At 33.4% G+C, this 21,145-nt stretch overlaps 2 protein-coding genes across 3 annotated transcripts; both read right to left on the minus strand.

The window, feature by feature from the left end:
• Positions 1-1,497: 1,497 nt before the first annotated feature.
• LOC118343708 (calcineurin B-like protein 4) lies at positions 1,498-4,387 on the minus strand. 2 transcript variants are annotated; one of them, XM_035684091.1, is made up of 8 exons: positions 4,227-4,387; positions 3,881-3,963; positions 3,648-3,707; positions 3,196-3,304; positions 2,975-3,027; positions 2,634-2,714; positions 2,439-2,551; positions 1,498-2,001 (listed from the first exon to the last, which is right to left on the minus strand). In XM_035684091.1, exons 1-8 carry the CDS (start codon positions 4,300-4,302, stop codon positions 1,995-1,997), a joined length of 582 nt encoding a protein of 193 aa, XP_035539984.1. In that variant the 5' UTR covers positions 4,303-4,387; the 3' UTR covers positions 1,498-1,994. The 2 variants fall into 2 exon arrangements, with proteins under 2 accessions (XP_035539984.1, XP_035539983.1); XM_035684090.1 differs by having other exon boundaries at positions 1,498-2,042.
• Positions 4,388-16,742: 12,355 nt separating this feature from the next.
• Positions 16,743-17,636, minus strand: LOC108994000 (putative disease resistance protein RGA3). Its single transcript, XM_018969070.1, has one exon. The coding sequence runs from the start codon at positions 17,634-17,636 to the stop codon at positions 16,743-16,745; it is 894 nt and encodes a 297-aa protein (XP_018824615.1).
• Between the last annotated feature and the right edge of the window lie 3,509 nt (positions 17,637-21,145).

Genomic DNA, 21,145 nt, shown 5'->3' on the forward strand with positions numbered 1-21,145 from the left:
AAGATTATACTCCTAGTAAGAGTATTGATATTGGTTTCATTAAATTCATCTTCAAAATTTGATGAAAAGTACATATTTTTCATAAATCTAAAACTATTCTAACTATAATCTCACATTGGATTAGCTATTGGATTAGCTATTGGATTAGTCAAAATAACAATATAATATATTTTTTTAATAATAATATTTTTAATTTATTTTTTTTTCATATTTTTCAATTACACTAACTATATGTTAATTAATAATTTAATTTGATAATTAAATTCTTATTTCTCAACTTAAATATACTGTGTCTCAAAATTGAAAAGTAATAATTTAAATAAATAAAATAATGATTATAAAGTCTGAACAAGGGGTCATCAAATATGGAGATGAACTTAAATATATCGTAACTTAAAGTTGGAGATTTATGTGTATACCGAATCGAATGCAATAATTTGAAAGACAAACCTTTCAAATTTTGATGAAAAACAGCGTTTGAAGAGACTAATTTCAATGCTCTAAGCGGAACTTTTAACCTCTGATCTTTAACCTCTGATTCATATCAAATATTGTGGATTCTCCTTTCTCTTAAGATCCCTGCATGTAGGTTTTGGTGTCGAACCATGAATATCGTTGAATCTCTCCATCCTTCGTATATTTTGCACTTTATTCACTGTTCACACTGTGGATGAGCCATCCATCCATTATACCTCCCATCAAGCACTACTACCATAAGTCATTTGACCATATTATTAGCATCCGCCATCGATGAACAATACACCAACACTACTCTTCATCTGAAATAATAGGGGGCTCTTCATCTAGACTAATAGGGTTCTTCATGATCTACATACAAAAAATTAGGATCTAAAAATAATTTGATTGATTTGATAACTAAAGCAAGAATGATTCCTTATTTTGCAAAGAGAAACTGTTTGCTGGTGTGACCATACAAAACAAAACAAAAAATGCATCTAACATGTTACATGGTCAATCTTTTTTATGCTTTTCATGTTGAAAGTGCTAGTGCCTGGACCATGCATCTGGAATTCGTGTTGGAAACTGACAACATGGGGCTGCACAGACTACACTTTTGGTCAATATTTCCACGTGAGTTCTTATCTATTTTTGGCTGTCATTCATTTTCACGAGGCACGGATCACCACTGATCAAATCTCGTGGATCAGGCTCTGCATTTTCATGAGGACTGGGGAAAACATAAAAAGTGATGTTAAAACGGGTGGGTGGGGCCGGGTGCGGGTACCCACTCTACATTTTTTTCCACTAATTAACGCCATCATTTTCAATTCAAACGTTTACTGTAAACAATAATAAAAGAGTAATATTATATATAGTCGTAGAGTGCGTAAATATCATGTAATTATTTTAAAAAAGAGTGTGATCTATTATTATTTATTCATTTTTTTTAAATGATTACATGACGCTTGCACACTCACATAAAACTACAACTATCATATCTCATAATAAAATGCATTGACACATTGCTTTCCCGAATTCATATTAGATTGTAAGAAAGGAATGTTTCCAAATATAGTCACAAGATCTTTATTGTCTCCAGTATCTTGTCACAAAATCTCTCAACACAAACATAGAAAACACGCAATTTACACTATATAATTTGGATTTGAATCCCCTAAAGTTCTGGACTCCCTTTATGTCCATCTCTCCCTCATTCTAGGCACTAGAGTTTGGACAAGAACTCTAGGCACAAGATCTTGGTTCATACAATTTATTGGTATCAACTTTGCATTCGAAAACACAAATAAATTTTCAAAGATAGCAATGAGAATTACAGCTTTGTTGAAAGAGTCCTAGTTGTTGGCTCTTCTTCATGCGATTAACTACTCTTCTTCCAGTTTTTGAACTGGGGTTATAGTCTTAAACATGATTTTGTCCAACGTACGTTCACGTTTCATCAAAATATTTCGCCATCGGACACGAGATTGTTGATTACTCCTTTCTGAAGTTTTAAGCATCATATTTCTGAATCTTCAGCTTCTGAAGTTACCACAAAACTCGGGAAAGTTACGGTTATATCCCTGGAATATGGGGAAAAATGATTGGTGGCATGGAGTTTACATCAGGTGACTAAAGTACATATAACAACTGACATAAGACCAGAAAGAACCTTTCTACTTGCTATAGCCAATTTGGAGGACTTATCTTTCACATCTTTGACATTATAAGGTTTGATTTGAAAGAGAAAATTAAATTCTCTTACAAATCAAATCCTGCCATATCAATGGTGTGGAGGGTGTATCTTCCATACCGGCTTGTAAATTTCACTTTTTGACTAAGAAATATGCACCTGGTGGCCTAGGCGAGCTTGATAATAACTTCATAGTCAAAACAAGAAATCCCGTCCTGGAACGAACTAGATTTGTTTTTGGATAAATTTGGGATTTAGATATTAAGAAATGTTATGTAGGACTTACTTTAAATAGGGGAGAGTCATGTTCTTTATTAGAGACGGATTCTTCAACACAAATTCCTTCCACTCTTCTTGGTCAATTCTTCCATCACCTTTTGCATCTGCTTCACTAAATGTCTGTGGAATTACACAAGAACCGTAAGAGGATTTACTTTCAACGAGGATGAATAAATGGAGCTGAAGAGGTAGTAATCTGCACCTTATGCACGATTATTTCAATAACATCATCTGAAAGTACCAAATCTGATTCTTGCAAAAGCGCCACAACCATGTCCTTCAACTGTCAGATAATGCAAGATATTGTAAACTTAGTTTGCTCAAGGTAGGTTTAAAGCACATCTTGACCACTATCACCTTCAAATTTTCATTACCACATTCCTTGGCCCATGACACTCAGAAGGTAAGAATCACTAACAACAGCCAGAGACTGCTAAACACTGAGGTTTGTTTGCAATAGAACTCCTTTTAAATAAGAATTTCTTCTTTTAGAATACTGAAATTTCTTCTATAATGTGATGAGAAGGAATTTGCAATACTCACCTCCTCTCTTTCAATATACCCAGTTTGCCTCAGGTCATATAATTTGAAAGTAACTGCAAAATGATTCCACCATTATAGTAGATGATAATGTGCTTATTAGATCCACTGGAGAGTATTCATGTAAAATATAACTTCTTAGGAATAACTATTCCAGTTTCACTAGTCAGAAATTTGAAAATTGAAAACATGAATCAAATATCGAAATGAAAAATAAGACCTACATGCGATTTTGTCTTCTGTAGGTGTATTTGGATGAAAGACACCCAATGATCGAACAAATTCTCCAAACTCAATAACCCCATTGCGCTTCACATCAAATACATCGAAAACCTAAAAGAAAACACCAAGTTGATATGGTTAGAAAGCAGAAAAGAACAAGTATAGAATTTCACATTCTATTTTGTCCAAAAAGAAATTGATCCTCAGATACAAGAAAACAAAAAAAAGGTGAAGAGGCTAGAACTTTATAGCATCAATAGAAATTTTGAATCTCAATAATATCAGCCATTGATGCTTCCTTGGTTGTGAAGTCAATATCTACCTAGCAATGCCATGTTATTTTTTAAGTCATTCAGCACAGATAAATATAATTTCAGGATTGCTTCGTGTAACTGCAGCAGAGCGGTGAAATAAAAAAAGATCACAAAACTAGGGACGAGTGAGCATCGCATACCCTGTCTGCAAAGAGATTTCTTTTATTCCTATTCCTGAAGAGTGCAAGCTGGAATTCTTCCTGCTGACAAGAAAGCATATATAGAAGTTATTAATATGAACGAAAGTAAACAGACAAAAGCCATCATATACAAATCTGATGGAGCTATAACATTATATACCATACAAAAACTAGATTGTTACAAGAGCCAACAGCATTGTTATAATGAAACTTCACAAAACTAGCAAACTTACCTTGTGAATGAGCCCATCATCAATAATTGAACTGCTCAATTTCTTAAAAAGCTCATGTAAGGCCTCCACTTCATTGACAGTAACTACAAAGAAAGAAGACAACCCAGCAATCCAAATATAAATTTCATGATATGTAAACCATGACAGTAAGGAGTCAGCAGGCATGTCATATATTTAGCAGTGTGCATAATGGGTTAAAGCTGGTGAAAAATTATCTGGCAAAAACCAGACCAGTAAATCCGTTAGCAACATTGCAGGAAAAATGACCAGGATGGTTCATAACTGAAGGTAAGTAGATGGAAAGAGAAAGTTGCAGGTGTATAATAGGATCAAGGTGCATACTCACAGGGTGTTTCAGCAGAAAGAATTGAAGGATCCTCGTAACCTGGTGATTTAGCTTTCTTTGACTGATAGCAGCCCATCAAGCAAACTAATCCAGTCCACTAGAAAATATCTTGCAAATCAGCAGGACTCATGCCCACAGACCACAAGAAAAAAGCCCTACCTGCTATCATCCAAAAGAGAAAAAGAGTCAACTATAAACCATCACATAAATCAGTGAGTCGAAATGCTATTGAGAATTTTGATGACATCTTCTGAGAAGTACTATATAATATCATTAGTGGCCCCCTCGCACCAAATCATAATGGGCCAGGGCTGTCACTGCCATTACCATGATGGCACAAAACTACTAATTAATTGAAACCCAAACCATCAGTAATAAGGCAGACCCATCTGGCTTTGACCAAGAAGAATGTATGCATAAAATGCAAATTATAGAGGTCATGATTTGGACAGAGAAGTACGCCATGAATGGATCCATGTTGATCGGCTAGTAGCATGTTGCTTGAAGAATATTTGCAGGATAATGTACCTAAATACAAGATGCGGCAGTTGGCTCTTTTGGAAAAATTTAAAAATGATTTCTATTTGTAATATTGTTAAGATAAATATAAATAATTAAATCTATTTTTTTATATCAATTTAAATTTTTAGGATAAGTAGTGATTTTACATGATTATATAAGATTACATTTTTACCTCTATTTAATCTACGTATTAGACTCATTTATTAAGAGAAAGTTTGGCTCATATGTGAAGGAGAGTATTAATATAAATATAAATGATTAAATTTATTTAATATCGTTAATTTTTATGATAAATAATGATTTGATAAATATATAAATAATTGAGAAGGATTAAAAGAAGAAGAAGAAGAAGATAATTGACAAGCAAAGGCAATTTGCACGTGCAGTTATCCTTTATGTATGTACATGCAAGCTGCACAAGTTCCCCCTCATGCAGTAGCTCTCACCTGGTCCCCCAAAACACTCGATCCCTCTCTCGGCTCTCTGCATGGTCCCTTTGGAGCTCTGGGGAAAGGGAGAGGAACCCCACTCGACCGACGGTCTAGGGAGGAGGTGGAGCCTTCGACTTATTTTCTAAAATTGAGTTTTTTTTTTAAATGGAATTAATTAAGACATATAATTCTAAAATCATCACCGGTCTAAAAATACAAGACAATATGCAAATTTAGTCATTTCAAGATATTTATAAAAAAAAAAAAAAGGAAAAAGATATTTATCAATATTCTCTAGGCCTTTAATTCTGACCTGATCTGAGTGATCATCAGGATCGAAAGAAATTTTACCGATCTAACTCAACTCATTCTAAAATCGAGTAATGCTATACACCACACTTTCTATATAAGTGCGATTGAGTCTAACTCGAACTTGAACTTGTTGGAACCCTTTCCCATATCTCTCTATAAATATCTTCCCTTCCACGTGTTATTTGAAAAAAAACCATAAACCTCCATAAGTGCAACGGCCAAATCCAAGATATCCAATTCAGTACCGTAATTGATTTTATGTCGAAAATTTTAGAAAACAACACTATAAAGTAAGTAGCTTGATCATAAATTAGGATTAACATACGTTAACTAGTTATAATATATTATTATTAAAGACAGTTCTTTGGAAGTCAATGTGTATGTACCACACATGTCATGATTTTCGCAAGCATATCATTCATCATGTTTCATTCTGCATATTATAGTTATGTATATATTATGTGTCTCATGTATCTCACGTTGCATAAGACACGTAAATTTTTATAAGATCAAGTGTAAAATAAGCTCATAGTAATTAATAAAATGGTCATTAGAAGCATGGTACCAATGTGATTTATAGGTGGACGTGCAAGCTACGAACATAAGCTTGGTCTACCATAGTATCCTAGAATACTATTAGCGGCTCCCCTTGCGACCGCGGGATGTGGGGTCGGTGCAGATCATTGCACACATGGTTAAATGTATATGCTAGTATGATAGGTAAGATAAGTCATACATGTCACAGTATATCTATGAACAATCATGATTTTAAGTTCTCAGCATGAAATATTTTAAGAAAAACTTTATGTTAAGTATGTTTACGTTATGATGGATTTCTTACCGCGTCATCAACTCATTTTAGTTTGTTTTATTTTTTTAAATCACCCCTGATCAAAATATTTATGAATGTATTATAGCTATAGGATGAGACTTAGTCCAAAGAGATGTGAAGTGGCCTAGATTATGTACAGAAATTTTAAGTTTAGATTTTGAGAAATTTTAATAAATGTTTCTGCGCACTCTTATTTATGATTTCAGTATTTTAATTCAAAACGACTCTATTTATTATAAGAAATCTTTGTATCTAGCGCAGTATAAGAAAATATTTTTTTTAGTCAAGTTCAATAATAGCAGTCCTGCTTTTCTGATAATTTCTAAAAGTGATTTTATTTTTAAAGTTGGGAGCGGGGTATTTCTTGCAACGTCTTACATAATAAGATGAAAGTAGGATAGTAGTGTGGTGTAGAGGTGCTACCCGCATAGTGCGAGGTGGGATGTACCCTTTCCTGCACCCCACCCCGCACTATGCTGGGGGAAGGGTTTGCACCCCCGCACCTCGCCCATGGGAGGCAGGGGCGGACACCTCATCCACCCTGCCCCTCGCTCACTCCTAGCCCATTGGGCTAAAAAATTATTCATGGGTCCAAAAGTCATCAAAAACATATTTTTAGACCGAAATTATAAATTTATATTCGTAAATATACCTATAATTTAAAACTAATAACAATTTTAAATTTGCTAGTACATATTTGTGTGCAAGTTATAGTGTAGCCTAATAATCTTTATATAGGAGGTTAAGGCTATACAAGTCTCACACTTGAGCATTAAGGAACTTGTGTATTGCCTGAAGCATTAAGTAAAAACTATACTTAATGCATATTATTATATTTATTTATAGTAAAAGTACAAATATTTATAAATATGTATGTATATATATAATAAATAATTATGCGAGCGGGAGACGGAGGCAGGGTCCCGTTGGGGCTAGACCGCCCCCCGTCCTCGCTGGCAGTTTTCCTTGTGGGGTGAGGCGAACAGGGACGGGGCAGCAAGGTGCAGAACTTCGTTGCCCACCCCTAGTGTTGTGTATAGAATTTTCCTCCGAAACTAGTTCAGAATTAGAATAGATCATTGGGTTAGAACATGTGTTTTTCCTTTCAATAAATCAAAGCAATATATGTATTTTCATTATTTTTTAATAACAGTGATCATTGGGGCCGAGTTCCGGTCGATATACTGAACTTTGAAAAATTCAAATCAGGTTAGACGGAAAATTTGTGCAGCCCTAACTGAACCAAAGTAATCCTTGAAGGCCCTTTTAAGCCTTCTTTGGTTTTACAAACCTTTCAAACCATCTCATTCTATTACATTTCATATCATCTAATCTCAATATCCAAACACCATTCAAACATAAATATTTTTTAATTTTAGATTTTAAAATTTTTAACTTTTTCATCTAATCATTACCTATTAATTTCAATTTTTCTAAACTTTCAAAAAAAAAAAAATAATAATTTAACTTTTTCAAATTTTAAAATAAAAATTATATTAAAAAATTATATTATAATACTATATACATTATATAGTACTATATAGTACTATATATATAGTGTATTATATATATATATATATATATAAGTTTTGTTGTTAGTTTTATTAATTATATATTATTGATTCATATATATCGTATAGTATATATACTATATTATTATGTTTTCATTTAAAGTATTATGTTATTATACTCTATATATATATAGTATAAAATATAATATATATACTATACTATAATATATTATATAACAAAGAAGAGTTTAATAAGTAACAAAGAATATCTCGAACATGCGAGTTATATGAAAGAATAAAATAGTCACAAAAATTAGTATTTTTCTCAACTTTTCAAAAATAAAAAGAGATTAGATTGAAGAGAAATATTATGAGTATCTAGAAAAGAATACATCTATATAACTATTATATTAATAAATACTAACTATTGAATAAAAGTAATGTTTGAACGTGAATTTTTAACGTTCGAACGTTAATAATGTATTCTCGCTCGATTTCCTCATATCTGTGATGATCTTTCCACGTTCGAACGTTTCAATTTAACATTCAAATGTTAATGAAGGTATATGGGAGGAAATTTTCATTTTCGAATTTACAATTAAAATACGTTCGAACAAGAGAAGAAAAATGCAGGAAATTTCCCACTTGATTTAGGCACCTCTGTGATGGTCTGAACGTGAGATGAAATGTTTGAATGTAAATTTTTCTAATGTTCGAAACATGAAAATAAAAGTGCGGGAAATTTCCCGCTCGATTTAGGCACCTCTGTGATGATTTAAAACGTTCAGACATTAAAATTTTAGGTCCAAACGTTAGTCAATGAAAATCACTAAAAATTTATAAACGTTCGAACGCTAAATTTCTTAACGTTCGAACATGAAAATAAAAGTAAGGGAAATTTTTTGCTAGATTTAGGGCACTGTCATATGAAGAAACGTTCGAACGTATATAGAAAACATCCGAACATTCTCTGTAGAAAATTTATTCGAGTTTTTTAGTGTTCGAACATTTTATCTAATAATTTTATGATTGAATGAATACACGCACGGGAGGCAGCAGCCTCATTTTTGCTGCTTCTCCCGTGCGCGCAACAGAGAGATGTGAGAGAGGGTCTTCGTGGGTTAGAGAGAGAGAGGGTTAGAGTGAGAGAGAGTTGAGTGAGAGAGGGTCGTAGGTTAGAGAGAGAGAGAGAGAGAGAGTTAGAGTGAGAGTTGAAGAACGTTTTGGAAAGGAAAAACTTATTTTCTTTTGTATTTTCTTGAATTTTATGATATTTGTCTTGTATTTTTGTTATATATATTTCTAATAAGTTAGTGTTGTATTTTTTTAAAGGATTAGTTGTTTTGGAAAGTTGGAAACTTTTGATTTGTAATAGGATATTGTGAGTGTTAGGTATATTTCTAAACTTTAACAATATGTTTATACATTTTATGCTTACTCTTGAAATATTGTGATTATTGTTTATATTGTTTGTGAGTTTATGATATTCATTGATGAATGAATATGTGTATAAATATTGTTGTGGGAATATTATGAATATGTTGTGATATGGATTTGAAATATTGTGATTATTGTTTGTGAATTTTGTTTGAATATGTTTACATGGTTAGAAATATATTGTGAGTTTATGGTGTTCATTGATAAATTAATATGTATAGAAATATTGTTGTGGGAATATTGTTGTTGTTGTGATATGGATTTGAAATATTATGATTATTGTTTGTGATTTTTGTTTGAATATGTTTATATTGTTAGAAATATATGTTTAAATGGTTAGAAATATATTGTGAGTTTATGGTGTTCATTGATGAATTAATATGTGTAGAAATATTGTTGTGGAGATATTGTTGTTGTTGTTGTGATATGGATTTGAAATATTGTGAATATTGTTTGTGAATTTTTATTGAATATGTTTATATAGTTAGAAATATACTGTGTTTAGTTTTTAGTATTTATGTGAATTTTTTGATATAATATTTTTTTGTGTTTTTTGAATTAGTTCTTTAACAAGAAAAATTCAAGTTTAGGATCTTAATTTAAGTAAAGATTAAAAATATTTAGTATACATTTAATATGAGACTTAATATTTAACATTTAATAAGTATATATAATATATTCATACTAATTTAGTTAGAATATGATTATTATTCAAATTATAACTATAGTATAAAACTTATTTAAAAAAAACAAAACTATATAACTTAACTATATATAAAGTATAATATATACATACAATAACTATAATTAATAATTACTTATTAAATATTCTTACCATTGTGAGGTTCCAAACCATTATATTATTAAATATATATAAATAAATAAAGTAAAATACTTTTCAAGAAAAAAGTGTTGGACCTACCAAATGAGTAGAGAGTTGGAATAAATAAATATACTTATTTATAACAAACTAGAGAGTAAATAAATAAGGGTCAAATAAATGCTTATATAGAAATTATATACTTATTATCTATATAAATAAATAACTCACTCAATTAAGTATAACAATTAAAATTATATTTTAGGAATGATAATAATTAAAATTATATAATCAGCTTTGAAGTTATATATAACAATTATAATAACAATTATATAATAAGAATTAAAATTACATAGGTATCAATTAACAATGTCCTAAGATATATAATAACAATTAAAATAATAATTTATGAATAATAATCCGAGATCAATCACTATAGTATTTCGTATAGGATAGCCCAGCCAATCCAAAATCACTATAAAAAACTTTGTTGCATATTGAAAAATCTAAAGTTTCGATTCCATAACTATTAATTTTTATTTTATTTTTTATAAATTAACAGTGTCGCTTTCGTATTGTGTTATATTGATAAACTAGAGAGATTAAAGAATATGTAAATAAGTTTCGTGTCTTGTACACAATGAGAGAGTATGATCTTGAACAAATGTTAAAATTTTAGTTTAATTGCTTGACTGTCAAAGTCTCTCTGGCCTTGAGAGTTGTTAAGGTCGGACAATTTGTGACGGTTAAGTAATTAAACTAAAATTTAGACATTTCTTCAAGATTATTCTCTCTCGTTGTGTACTGATAGGAAACTTGTTCACATAATCTTCCATATCTCTTTAGTTTAACAATATAAGACTATTAGAATGTGACATTGTTAATTCAAACAACATGAAGATATTATTTGTAATGTTGTTTTATAGATATAGTGTGACATTGCATAAATAACCTTAGACCCATTTGAGAATTAGTGTACATTTATGTACCTACTAATTCCTGAATTGTCCAGTGTGGACAGTTTAAGATGATATTATTTGTATTGCACATTTTTGTTACTCCTACTTTCTACGTTTAATATGAAATTTCGTTGTCTTCCTCTACTATTCTTTAGATATACTGTTTGGATGGTCACAATCTCTCTATTTGAACATATATACTTAGAGAACTATGGGGAGGTGTTGCAGAAATTTCTACTAACGTAGAAAGTAGTAGAGTGACGAGATTTATACAATATGAATAATATAATATCGAATAGAATAGGACCGACTACCTTATAAAAAAGGTAAAGAGAATTGGAGCATGACATGCATGTAAATTTTCCATGTACATGTTATTAATAGATAGATATTTTTAGAAAATGGACAAAAACTAGATACGTCTGGGCGATAAAGTTGGAAAGGATTACGTACCCTATGCGCGTGGAGTAAGAACATTCATTGATTTTGCACGGGCCTCTGCTGATAGACGTGGTTACATTAAGTGTCCATGTTGAGGGTGTAAGAATTTGTGTGTAATGGGATTGGATGAAGTAGAAAGTTATATATTTGTGAACGGTATAGATCTGGGGTATACCCGACGGGTACTACATAGTGAGCCGTATGAACAGTCAGCAGATATATTGGTCGATCATCACAATTATTTGTCGTTTATGGGTGATGATTATGAGCAAGATGAGATGAAGGAGATGTTGGGTGACATTGGAGCAGGGATGTATATAGATAAGGTTGACGACAATGCCTCAAGTGACACAGGGACTGATTGTGAAAATTTTGCTTCAATGTGGGAAGATGCAAAGCGCGAATTTTATCCAGACTGTACAAAACACTCCAAAATGTTGTTTATTGTGCGGTTGCTTCATATTAAGTCATTGTATTGGATGTCAACAAAAGCAATAAATATGATATTTGACTTATTTAACGAGGTGCTTCCCGAAGGATCTGCATTGTCCAAGAATTTTTATGAAGTGAAACAGTTGAGAAATGGATTAGGATTTGAGTACAAGTCCATATATGCATACAAGAATGATTGTGTTTTGTTCTAGAATGAGAAAGAGGAGAAACAAGCATGTCCTGTATGCGGAGAGTTGAGATGGAAGGGTAAGAAAAACGTACCGATTAAGGTGTTGCGGTATTTTCCGTTGAGACCTAGGTTACAAAAACTATATATGTGTAAGAAAACAGCTCACGACATGAGGTGGCATGAGGAGAAAAGAGTTAAGGATGACGCATATATGAGACATCCAGCTGATTCACTTGCATGACAGTTTTTCGATAATCAATACCCTGAGTTTGGAATAAAAGCTTGGAACATGCGCCTGTGACTCACAACCTATAGATTCAACTCTTTTGGAAATATGAGTACAAGTTATAGCACTTGGTCTGTAGTGTTGATTCCGTACAATCTTCCACTATGGAGGTGCATGAAGGAGCCCAAATTTTTGTTAACTTTACTTATCCCCGGCCCAAGATCACCTGGGAATGACATTGACATATTCATGCAACCGTTGATTGAAGAGCTGAAAGAGTTATATGAAACAGACGTTAGAACTTATGATGCATCCACATCGACATCTTTTCAGATGCATGCTGCGGTAATGTGAACCATAAATGACTTCTTGGCATATGAGAATCTTTCCGGCTAAAGTACGAAAAGGAAGTTAGCGTGTCCGACGTGTAATAATGAAACTGCTAGTTAGTGGTTAAAATATTCTTAGAAGTTGTGTTTCATGGGTCATCGACGTTATCTACCAGCAAATCATGCATGAAGAAGATAATGTGCTAAGTTTGATGGGAGAGTAGAGGATATAATTGTACCAAAAGAGTTGTCTGAGGAAGAGATATTGAAACAATTGATACATGTTAGAACGAACAATTTTGGCAAAGGTTGGGGAAAGAACAAGGGAAAACGAGGTGCAGAAGAATTGAATTGGATAAAGCGTAATATTTTTTTTGACTTGCCGTATTGGTCGTCCTGCATGTTGCGATATAGGTTGGATGTAATGCACATAGAAAAAAATATTTGTGATAATATATTAGATATATTAATAAGCATTAATAAAAAGACGAAGGACATCATTTCACATGGCCACGGATGATGCATTTGCACGATCAATCACAATGTAGGACGGAGACGGGACCATATATTGTTTGGGAATAAATCTTCACAACCTCTTAAAATTTTATACTCTACATTTTTTTTAAATTATTATTATTTTTTCTTTTATCAAATATTTATTATATAAATAATGAATAGTAAATTTGAAATAATTTTAAAAAAATAAATTCAAAAAAAATATTAAAAAAATTTAAAAATTTAAAAAATGTGACGTGTAGAGTATGAAAGAGATTGTGTAGTAAAATTCATTGTTTGGTAGGTCTGTGTTTTAGGTTTATAAATTTATTTCCAATTAATTACTTGATGTCATTGATTAAGGACATAGCAGTAGTGCCACTACTATTTGAATTTTGAGGTCGCCAGAAAGGGTCAGATAAATTAGTACGTGGTCAGCACCTGTTCTTAATTTCACATGGCTACAGATGATGCATTGCACGACCAATTACCATGTAGGACCGAGGCAGGACCATGTATTGTTTGGTATGTCTCTGTTTTAGGTTTATAAATTGGATAGCTATAGGATTACTATTTTTTTATTATTTATTTACTATTTATAGTATGTTGAAAGATTTTTTTAATCATTTTTTAAGTATTTTTTTAACATCTTTAATTATTAAAAATATATATAATTTTATTAATAATCACTTTTTTAACTATTAAGTAAAATTAAAAATTAAAAATTAAAAAAAAATTAAATATAAAAAGAATGATAAATGAGTAATAAGAGAATAATAATCCTATCATTATTCTTATAAATTTATTTCCACCTAATTACTTGATTGATTAGACATTTCAACGTTGCAAAGACTTAAAAAATACGGTCTTTCTTAGAGTTTGTTTAGGATCTTCTTATATACAAAATTTTCATTTGATCTCATTTTATTACATTTTATCTTATTTTTAAATATAATTTAAGTATATAATTTTTAAATTAATTATTAGAACTTTTTCAAACTAATCATTACAACTTTCAAACATTTAAATAAAAAATAAAAAAATTTTCAGTTTTTTCAAATTCTCAAATAAAAATAATATTATAAAACGATATTCTTACAATATTTTCAAATTTATAATATTTTTTATTCAATTTTTTTTCCAAAAACCAATAAATACTTAACTCAAATTATCTTACTATTATTTACTAACTATCTTACTACGATTAAAATTTTCATCTCATCTCACTCTCCAAAGCAGCCCTTACCACCCTCATAATGACATAAGTGGGTGAGACCTGGTCAGAAAGTTTGGATTTGAGATCATTTGTGAATAATAATGAAATAGTTTATAAATCGTAGTAAAATAATTTGAATTAAAATGTTTTATTGAGTTTTAGAAAATGAGATAAGAAAATTTGAATAAAGATATTATAAGTTAAAATATTACTAAAAATTATATTTTTTAATGTATTTTTTTTCATGAAATTTAAAAAAAAATTATCTTTCAGAAATGTTAGTATGCCGCTTGAGTATGCTCCTTCAATTTGACTGTTGGTGTATTTTATTTTATTGTATTTTTAATTTATTTTACTTAATAATTTAAAAAGTAATTTTTAGTGTATTGGTGTATTTTTTTTGTTCTTTAAAAAATATTTAAATATGTTAAAAAAATGAAAAGAAAAAGAAAGAAAAAATAAAAAGACAAATTTGTGCAGCTTGCATGCCCTGCAGTCATTGCTGGACAGTAACTTAGTACTATTCATTGTTTTTATCTTTTGTTTACAAGTTTAAAAAAATTATAATAATTAAATAAAAATTAAAAATTTTGAAATTAAAAAATATTTATATTTAATAAATATTTGAAAATAAAATTTTGATATAAAATGATTTGTGTTGCAAATAAAGTCTAAGTTTAGCAAATGGTGACCAGTGAAATCAATCACATCAAGTAAATAGGTGGAAATAAATCTAGAATGATGCTACTGGGGGATGTCGCACCCGATACTCCCAACCGATAACTGCAATTAAAGATTTTTTTATTTAAATATCTTATTTGAAAAAAATATAAATAAATTTAATAATATTCAGTTTCTTAATTATTAAAAAAATAAAAATAAAAATAAAAAGAATCTATCAAAAGCATTGGTCCTTCATCGGTTTAAAATACATTTACCATAAATTTATAAGGGTCATGCTAGGGTGCCACTCAACACTGACTGCTGGTCATGTCTCTATGCGAAATTCTTTTTTTCATTTTTTTTCTTATTCATATTTTTTAATATTTTTTTTAAGAAAATATCAATACACTAATAGTCACTTCTTTAATCAGTAACTAAAAAAAATGTAAAAAAAAAAAAAAAAAAAATTAAATGTATGAGCGGTCAAAATGAGGGACAAAATGGGCGACATAGTAGCATTATTCAATTTATAAACTTAAAGCAGAGACCTACCAAAAAATACGGTCCTGCCTCGATCCTACATAGTAATTGGTCGTGCAGTGCATCTTCTGTAATCATGTGAAATTAAGAATAAATGATCTCGAATAATGCTAGATGTAGTCATAAGGTGTTTAAGTTTCACGCACTCCATTTGAAATGTAGAAAATAAAGATAGATAAACACACATATTTATGTGGTTCGGCATTAAGCCTACATCCACAGGGGTTTGGAGAGGGAAGATTCCATTATAATAAGTTTGTTTATAATCTCTCATAGCCTCTCATTTCTCACTGTACAATGGAAGCTGTAGAGCTATTTGCTGGAGAAGTTCTCTCTGAAGCTCTTTGGCTGAAGAAGAAGTCCCAAAATCCGAAGAAGTCGAAATCGTCCTAAAAAGAGAGAGTCCCTAATCCGTAGGTTCCCATTGCCTTTTATCTCCTGTCTCTCATTTACTTTAAGTCACTTCCCTCATTTTCTCTCATGACACCTTGCTTTTCCTTTCTTTATGTCAAATCCCCCATTTTCCTCTCCTGACATTTCTTCCCCATGCCTCCTAACACCCCAAGCCTCTAGTCCCTTATTTTCCCTCATTCTTCTCTAATACTTTGTCTTCTAGTGAGTCCCCTCCAATGGCTGGGCCTAGGAAATTCCATGGGCTGGGGAAAAATCCCTTTATGGTTATCCTGCCAATTCCCATCGAACCTATCGATGAGAATTTCTTAGCCTGCTTTCCATTCACGTCACCACATTCTATTGGGCCATCATTTCTTCCACTTGTCGGTCTTTAGGTGGGGTTCTAGCCCGCTGAACCTTCATGTCGTCGCTTTGTCCTTCCGATTTCCTTTAACCTTCTTTTCCTTTCCTATTTCCTTTAGCCGCATTTTCCTTCTATGTATGACAGAATTGTGCTTGAATTGAGGTCAAGAACTCACAAATATCTCAGTGGACTCGAAATTTTGCCAGGGACCTGATCGAAAGTTTTCAGGTGTTCAACTGGAAATAGAAGCGTATGTAGATTCTTTAATCTTTTAATTATCTCCAAAGTAGGCTGCTCGAGGTCTTTACAAAAGACAGATACATGACGAGATTCTTTAGGCACACGACTTAGTTTCTTATCCTTCACTGGGAAACATAGGGGGGTGGAGACTGATATTGCCAAGTCATAGATCATGCATCCTAAATTTTGTCTTGTCTTCACTTGAGCATTCAGAGAAGAACCTGTTTAGCAAATCATCAAAGTCTCTGCTTACTATTCCCTTTGTTTTGTAGATGTCATTATGGTCAATGAAGTCTTCCGCCATCCATAATTTGATCAAGTCATTCTTATCAAATACATAAGCCTTGGGAAATAGGGGACAATATTTGAAGCACTGCTTCAAATTGTAAGATAGACGATCATAAGACAATATGAGAATAGGCAGAATAGTGTTGCTTTTAGATTTGGAGTTTGATTCTTCATCTAGTTCCTTCACGATCTTGCTCCATTCTTGAACATCAACATTTCCACGTAGAAGACCTCTTATATGTTTGGCAGGCAAATGTAAACCTTTGCACTTTCTTACAATTTCTTTACCATATGCTTCTAATTCTTCATGTGCATCGGCCGTCGAACTACCTTCTTGAAATACAACCTTTTCAAACAATGAACAAGATTCATCATCATCAAAACATGGTAGATCATAGGGGGCTTTTGCACCCATGACCTTAGAAACAGTTGAGAGTCGGCTAGTTACCAGAACTCTACTTCCTTTGTCCCCTCCATTTAAGACGTTTTCCAGCTCTTGCCATTCTGGATCATCATTAATCCAGATATCATCTAGAACTAATAAAAATTTCTTACGAGCCAAGATATCTACAACTCGGGTTTGTAGTAGGTCCAAGGAGAGAAAGCCGACATCGTGATCGTTATTATGGGATAGTGCAATCTCTTTCAAAATTTGGTTCGAGTCAAAATTATTCCCGGAAAAAACCCAAATCTTAATTTTGAAATAACTAGATATCCTGTCGTCTGTGTAGACATGTCGAGCAAGAGTAGTTTTACCCACATCATCCATTTGTTTAAGAAGAGGACGGTACCTCAATTGTATTGATAACCCTCACTTGTGGCGTAGGAATACCGTGATTACAACCATAATACCGGGAGTTACATATAATCATAAAATCCAAACCCAGATATAAAAAACATTATTATAATCACTCTAATTATTACACAAAGAGTGACATCAATGTTTTCCTCTGCACTGGTTTCTCCAGTATCAAATACCAACAATTTTACCTTGTACTTTGTTTCTTTATCCCTACCAACAACTAAATTTGTTGAATACGTGTTTCCTGACACTCTCGATCTCCTGCAACCAAAGGGTTAGAAGGCTTGGGGGTGGAGAAGGGGAACCTCCGATGCTTAAGTTAGCAAATGAAGGAGTAATCTTAAAACCAATTAATGTTCTGCTTTGTTTACGTACCTGGTCCCATTAAATAGACATTTTGCCTTCTTCTCATCTTTCAGATTTAACCACCTTATCTGCCATTTGAATCTTGAATTCCTGTCTCTCAAAGTTATCTATCTGTTTTGAGTGGATAGATACCCTTAACCGTGCTAGGATAGTTGGCGAGAACTCTCTTTATCAATTTAGCTTGAACCACATTGGGTTAGATTGGTATCTCGGCCTTAGGTGTCTTGTTGGGCCATGGAGGGCCAGGCCCAGGTAAACAACCTACAGGCCTTTAGGAGTATTGAATCCCTTCTAGTTAGCCCGCCAAGTCTCATGGCATATTGTGTGATGGGACTTTAATATTAGGCTTTCTAAGGTTCTCAACGGATTTACCTTATTCCTTTTAGGTTATCGTGCATACGGTTATCTCTTTGAGTCACGAAAAAGGTGTTGGTTTTATAATTGTTGTTATTTATGAGGTTAAGCTTTGGGCCTCATGATTTGAGCCCAACGTCTCGTGCACTTTCTTCAGCTACCCCGCGAGTCTTCTCCACGCACGAAGAGCTTTTAAGGTGACGGTGGTGAAGTTTCGAATTCTGCATCATGATTCCCCACGATTTTTGTCAGAAACTGATATGCCTTCCCTTCGTCTTCTGCTTGTAAGCAACTACCCTTGTTTCAGCATTTCCCCTTTTTCATTTGAGAAGATCTAGATGCTCTTCCAGCTTCCTTTCGTTCTCACGATCATCGAAATGGAGCCTTATGTGACTTAGTACCCCCTACTTCTACATGTATCATGACTTTGGTTCTGTAGGCTAAGGTAAAAGGAGTTTCACCTGTCGATGTCTTGGATGTTTTCCTGTATGCCCGGAGTATCTCGGGGAGCTCATCTGCCCATGTCCCTATCCTTTAGCCAACCTTCTTCTTCAGTATCTCGACTATAGTTTTAGTGGTTGCCTTGACTTGCCCGTTCGCCTGTGGGTATCTAGGAGATGAATACCTGACTTTAATCCCCAACTCTGCACACCACCTGCAATAATGCTCCGAATCGAATTGCTTGCCATTGTCAGAGAAAATGCTTTGGGGAATCCCGAATCTGCCCACGATCGCCTTCTAGATGAACTTCGTCACGCCTTGAGCTGTCACTATCACCATTGCCTTAGCCTCAATACTCCCAAAGGCTCACAGGGTGTTTACCTTGGCCTGGCCTTTCAGGGCCTAGCAAGACACCTGAGGCCTAGATACCTATCTAACCCTATAGGGTTCAAGCTAAATTGATAAAGAGAGTTCCTGCCAACTATCCTGGCACGGTTAAGGGTATCTATCCACTGAAAATAAATAGATAACTCTGACAGGAGCATAAAAAAGAGAAGAGATGCTTTAGATCCAATCAATCTTGAAAACATTGATTTGATGGAAGAATGAGTAGGTGAAGAATCTGAGCTTCTTGATGGAGAAGATTTGGATTGGGCAAGTATTGAAGAGTCATTAGCCTCACTAAATGAGGAAGACAATAATAATATTGGTGTTGATGTTGATGATGGTGATGATGTTGATGAAAATATTTTGATTAACATGTCGAATCCTGATCCTTATTGTCTTTTTGATGAGGATGAGTATCTTTGATGACGTAGTGAAGTTAATGATTTTATCATGATAAAATTGGTGTTTATAACTTTATGTTAGTTGTAACTTAAAACTTAAGACTTGTATTGAGAATATTGAGTTTGACTTATTTTGTTGTTATTTTGGAATACAATTAATGCTTGTATATGTATAATTTATCCAGGTTTAAATTATTCCAAAACGGTATACAAAATGGTACCGGTACCAAAACGGTATCATGACCGAAATATTATTCCGAAACGGTACCGGTACCGAAATATTTCGTTCCAGTGTCTTGACCGGTACTGCTTCTGGTACGGTATTCAAAACTTTGCTTCTTACCCTTTGGTTGTAGGAGATCGAGAGTGTCAGGCAGTGAAACATGTTCTCAACAGTTGGCGTCGTCTGTGGGATCTTTATGTCTCACAATCAGCGTGCTTTTCACATGCCCACCACTACTCGGTCTTAGGCAACTAGAGATATGGAGGAGACTTCACGAAACACGAAGGGAAGACTTGAAGAATTGGAAGAAATAGTGAAGAAACTTATCACGGAGGTAGACTCGTTGCGAAAGGAGAACGGGATCCTCAAGGCGTGGAATAGACCATCAGGAGAGGATGCAACACCCAGTTAGGCAGACAGGGTGGAGATGGTGGCAAACAACGTGGGTGCCGATAAAGGCCACCAAGAGGATGAGGATATGAAGAAGCTGCACCATGACTTGTGCAGCTTGATGGATAAATATGAAGAAATGACCAAAAAGATAGGGACATCATCATCGGTTGACCAATTATTAACCAACACCAACTTACCCTACACATCAGAGATCATGGCGATACCACTTCCACAAAAATTCAAAGTCCCGTCAATAGACATGTATGACGGTTCCAAGGATCCAGTGGAACATTTAGAGACTTTCAAGGCCCATATGACTCTCGATGGGTTCCCGGGAGAGATTGCATGCAGAGCTTTTCCTTTGACACTAAAGGGAGCAGCTAGAGGATGGTTCAAGGCACAATGGTCAGGCTCCATTGAGAATTCTGAAGAATTCGGCAGGCAGTTCATCACCCAATTTATGGCCAATCAACGGAAGAGGCGATTGACGTCATACTTGTTGACAGTGAAGCAGAGGGAAGATGAGAGCCTGAAGGCATACTTGGCGTGGTTCAATAAGGAAAGAATGATGGCTGATGACCAGGATGAAAAGATCATGTTGGCTGCATTGCTCGGGAGAATATGGCCGAGGTGCACTTTCATGACTGAATTGGCAAGGAAGACCCCATCCACTCTATGAGAGTTTATGGATTGGGCAGACGACTTTGTGAATGCTGAAGATACGCTGATTGCCCTCACCACCAGATCGAGGCGAAAAGAGGAGAATGTGTAAAGGGAGGGCCTTACGAAGACTCAAGAAAGAAGCCAAAGACCACGGAAGAGCCAATACGAGAAAAAGAGAGAGACATGGAGGTAAAATAGTGGTCACGTGCACTATTCCAGTGTACAAGACCAGGGTGAAACGAAAGAGA

Source organism: Juglans regia, chromosome 13 (genome assembly GCF_001411555.2).
Source record: "Juglans regia cultivar Chandler chromosome 13, Walnut 2.0, whole genome shotgun sequence".
Taxonomy (NCBI): Eukaryota; Viridiplantae; Streptophyta; class Magnoliopsida; order Fagales; family Juglandaceae; genus Juglans; species Juglans regia.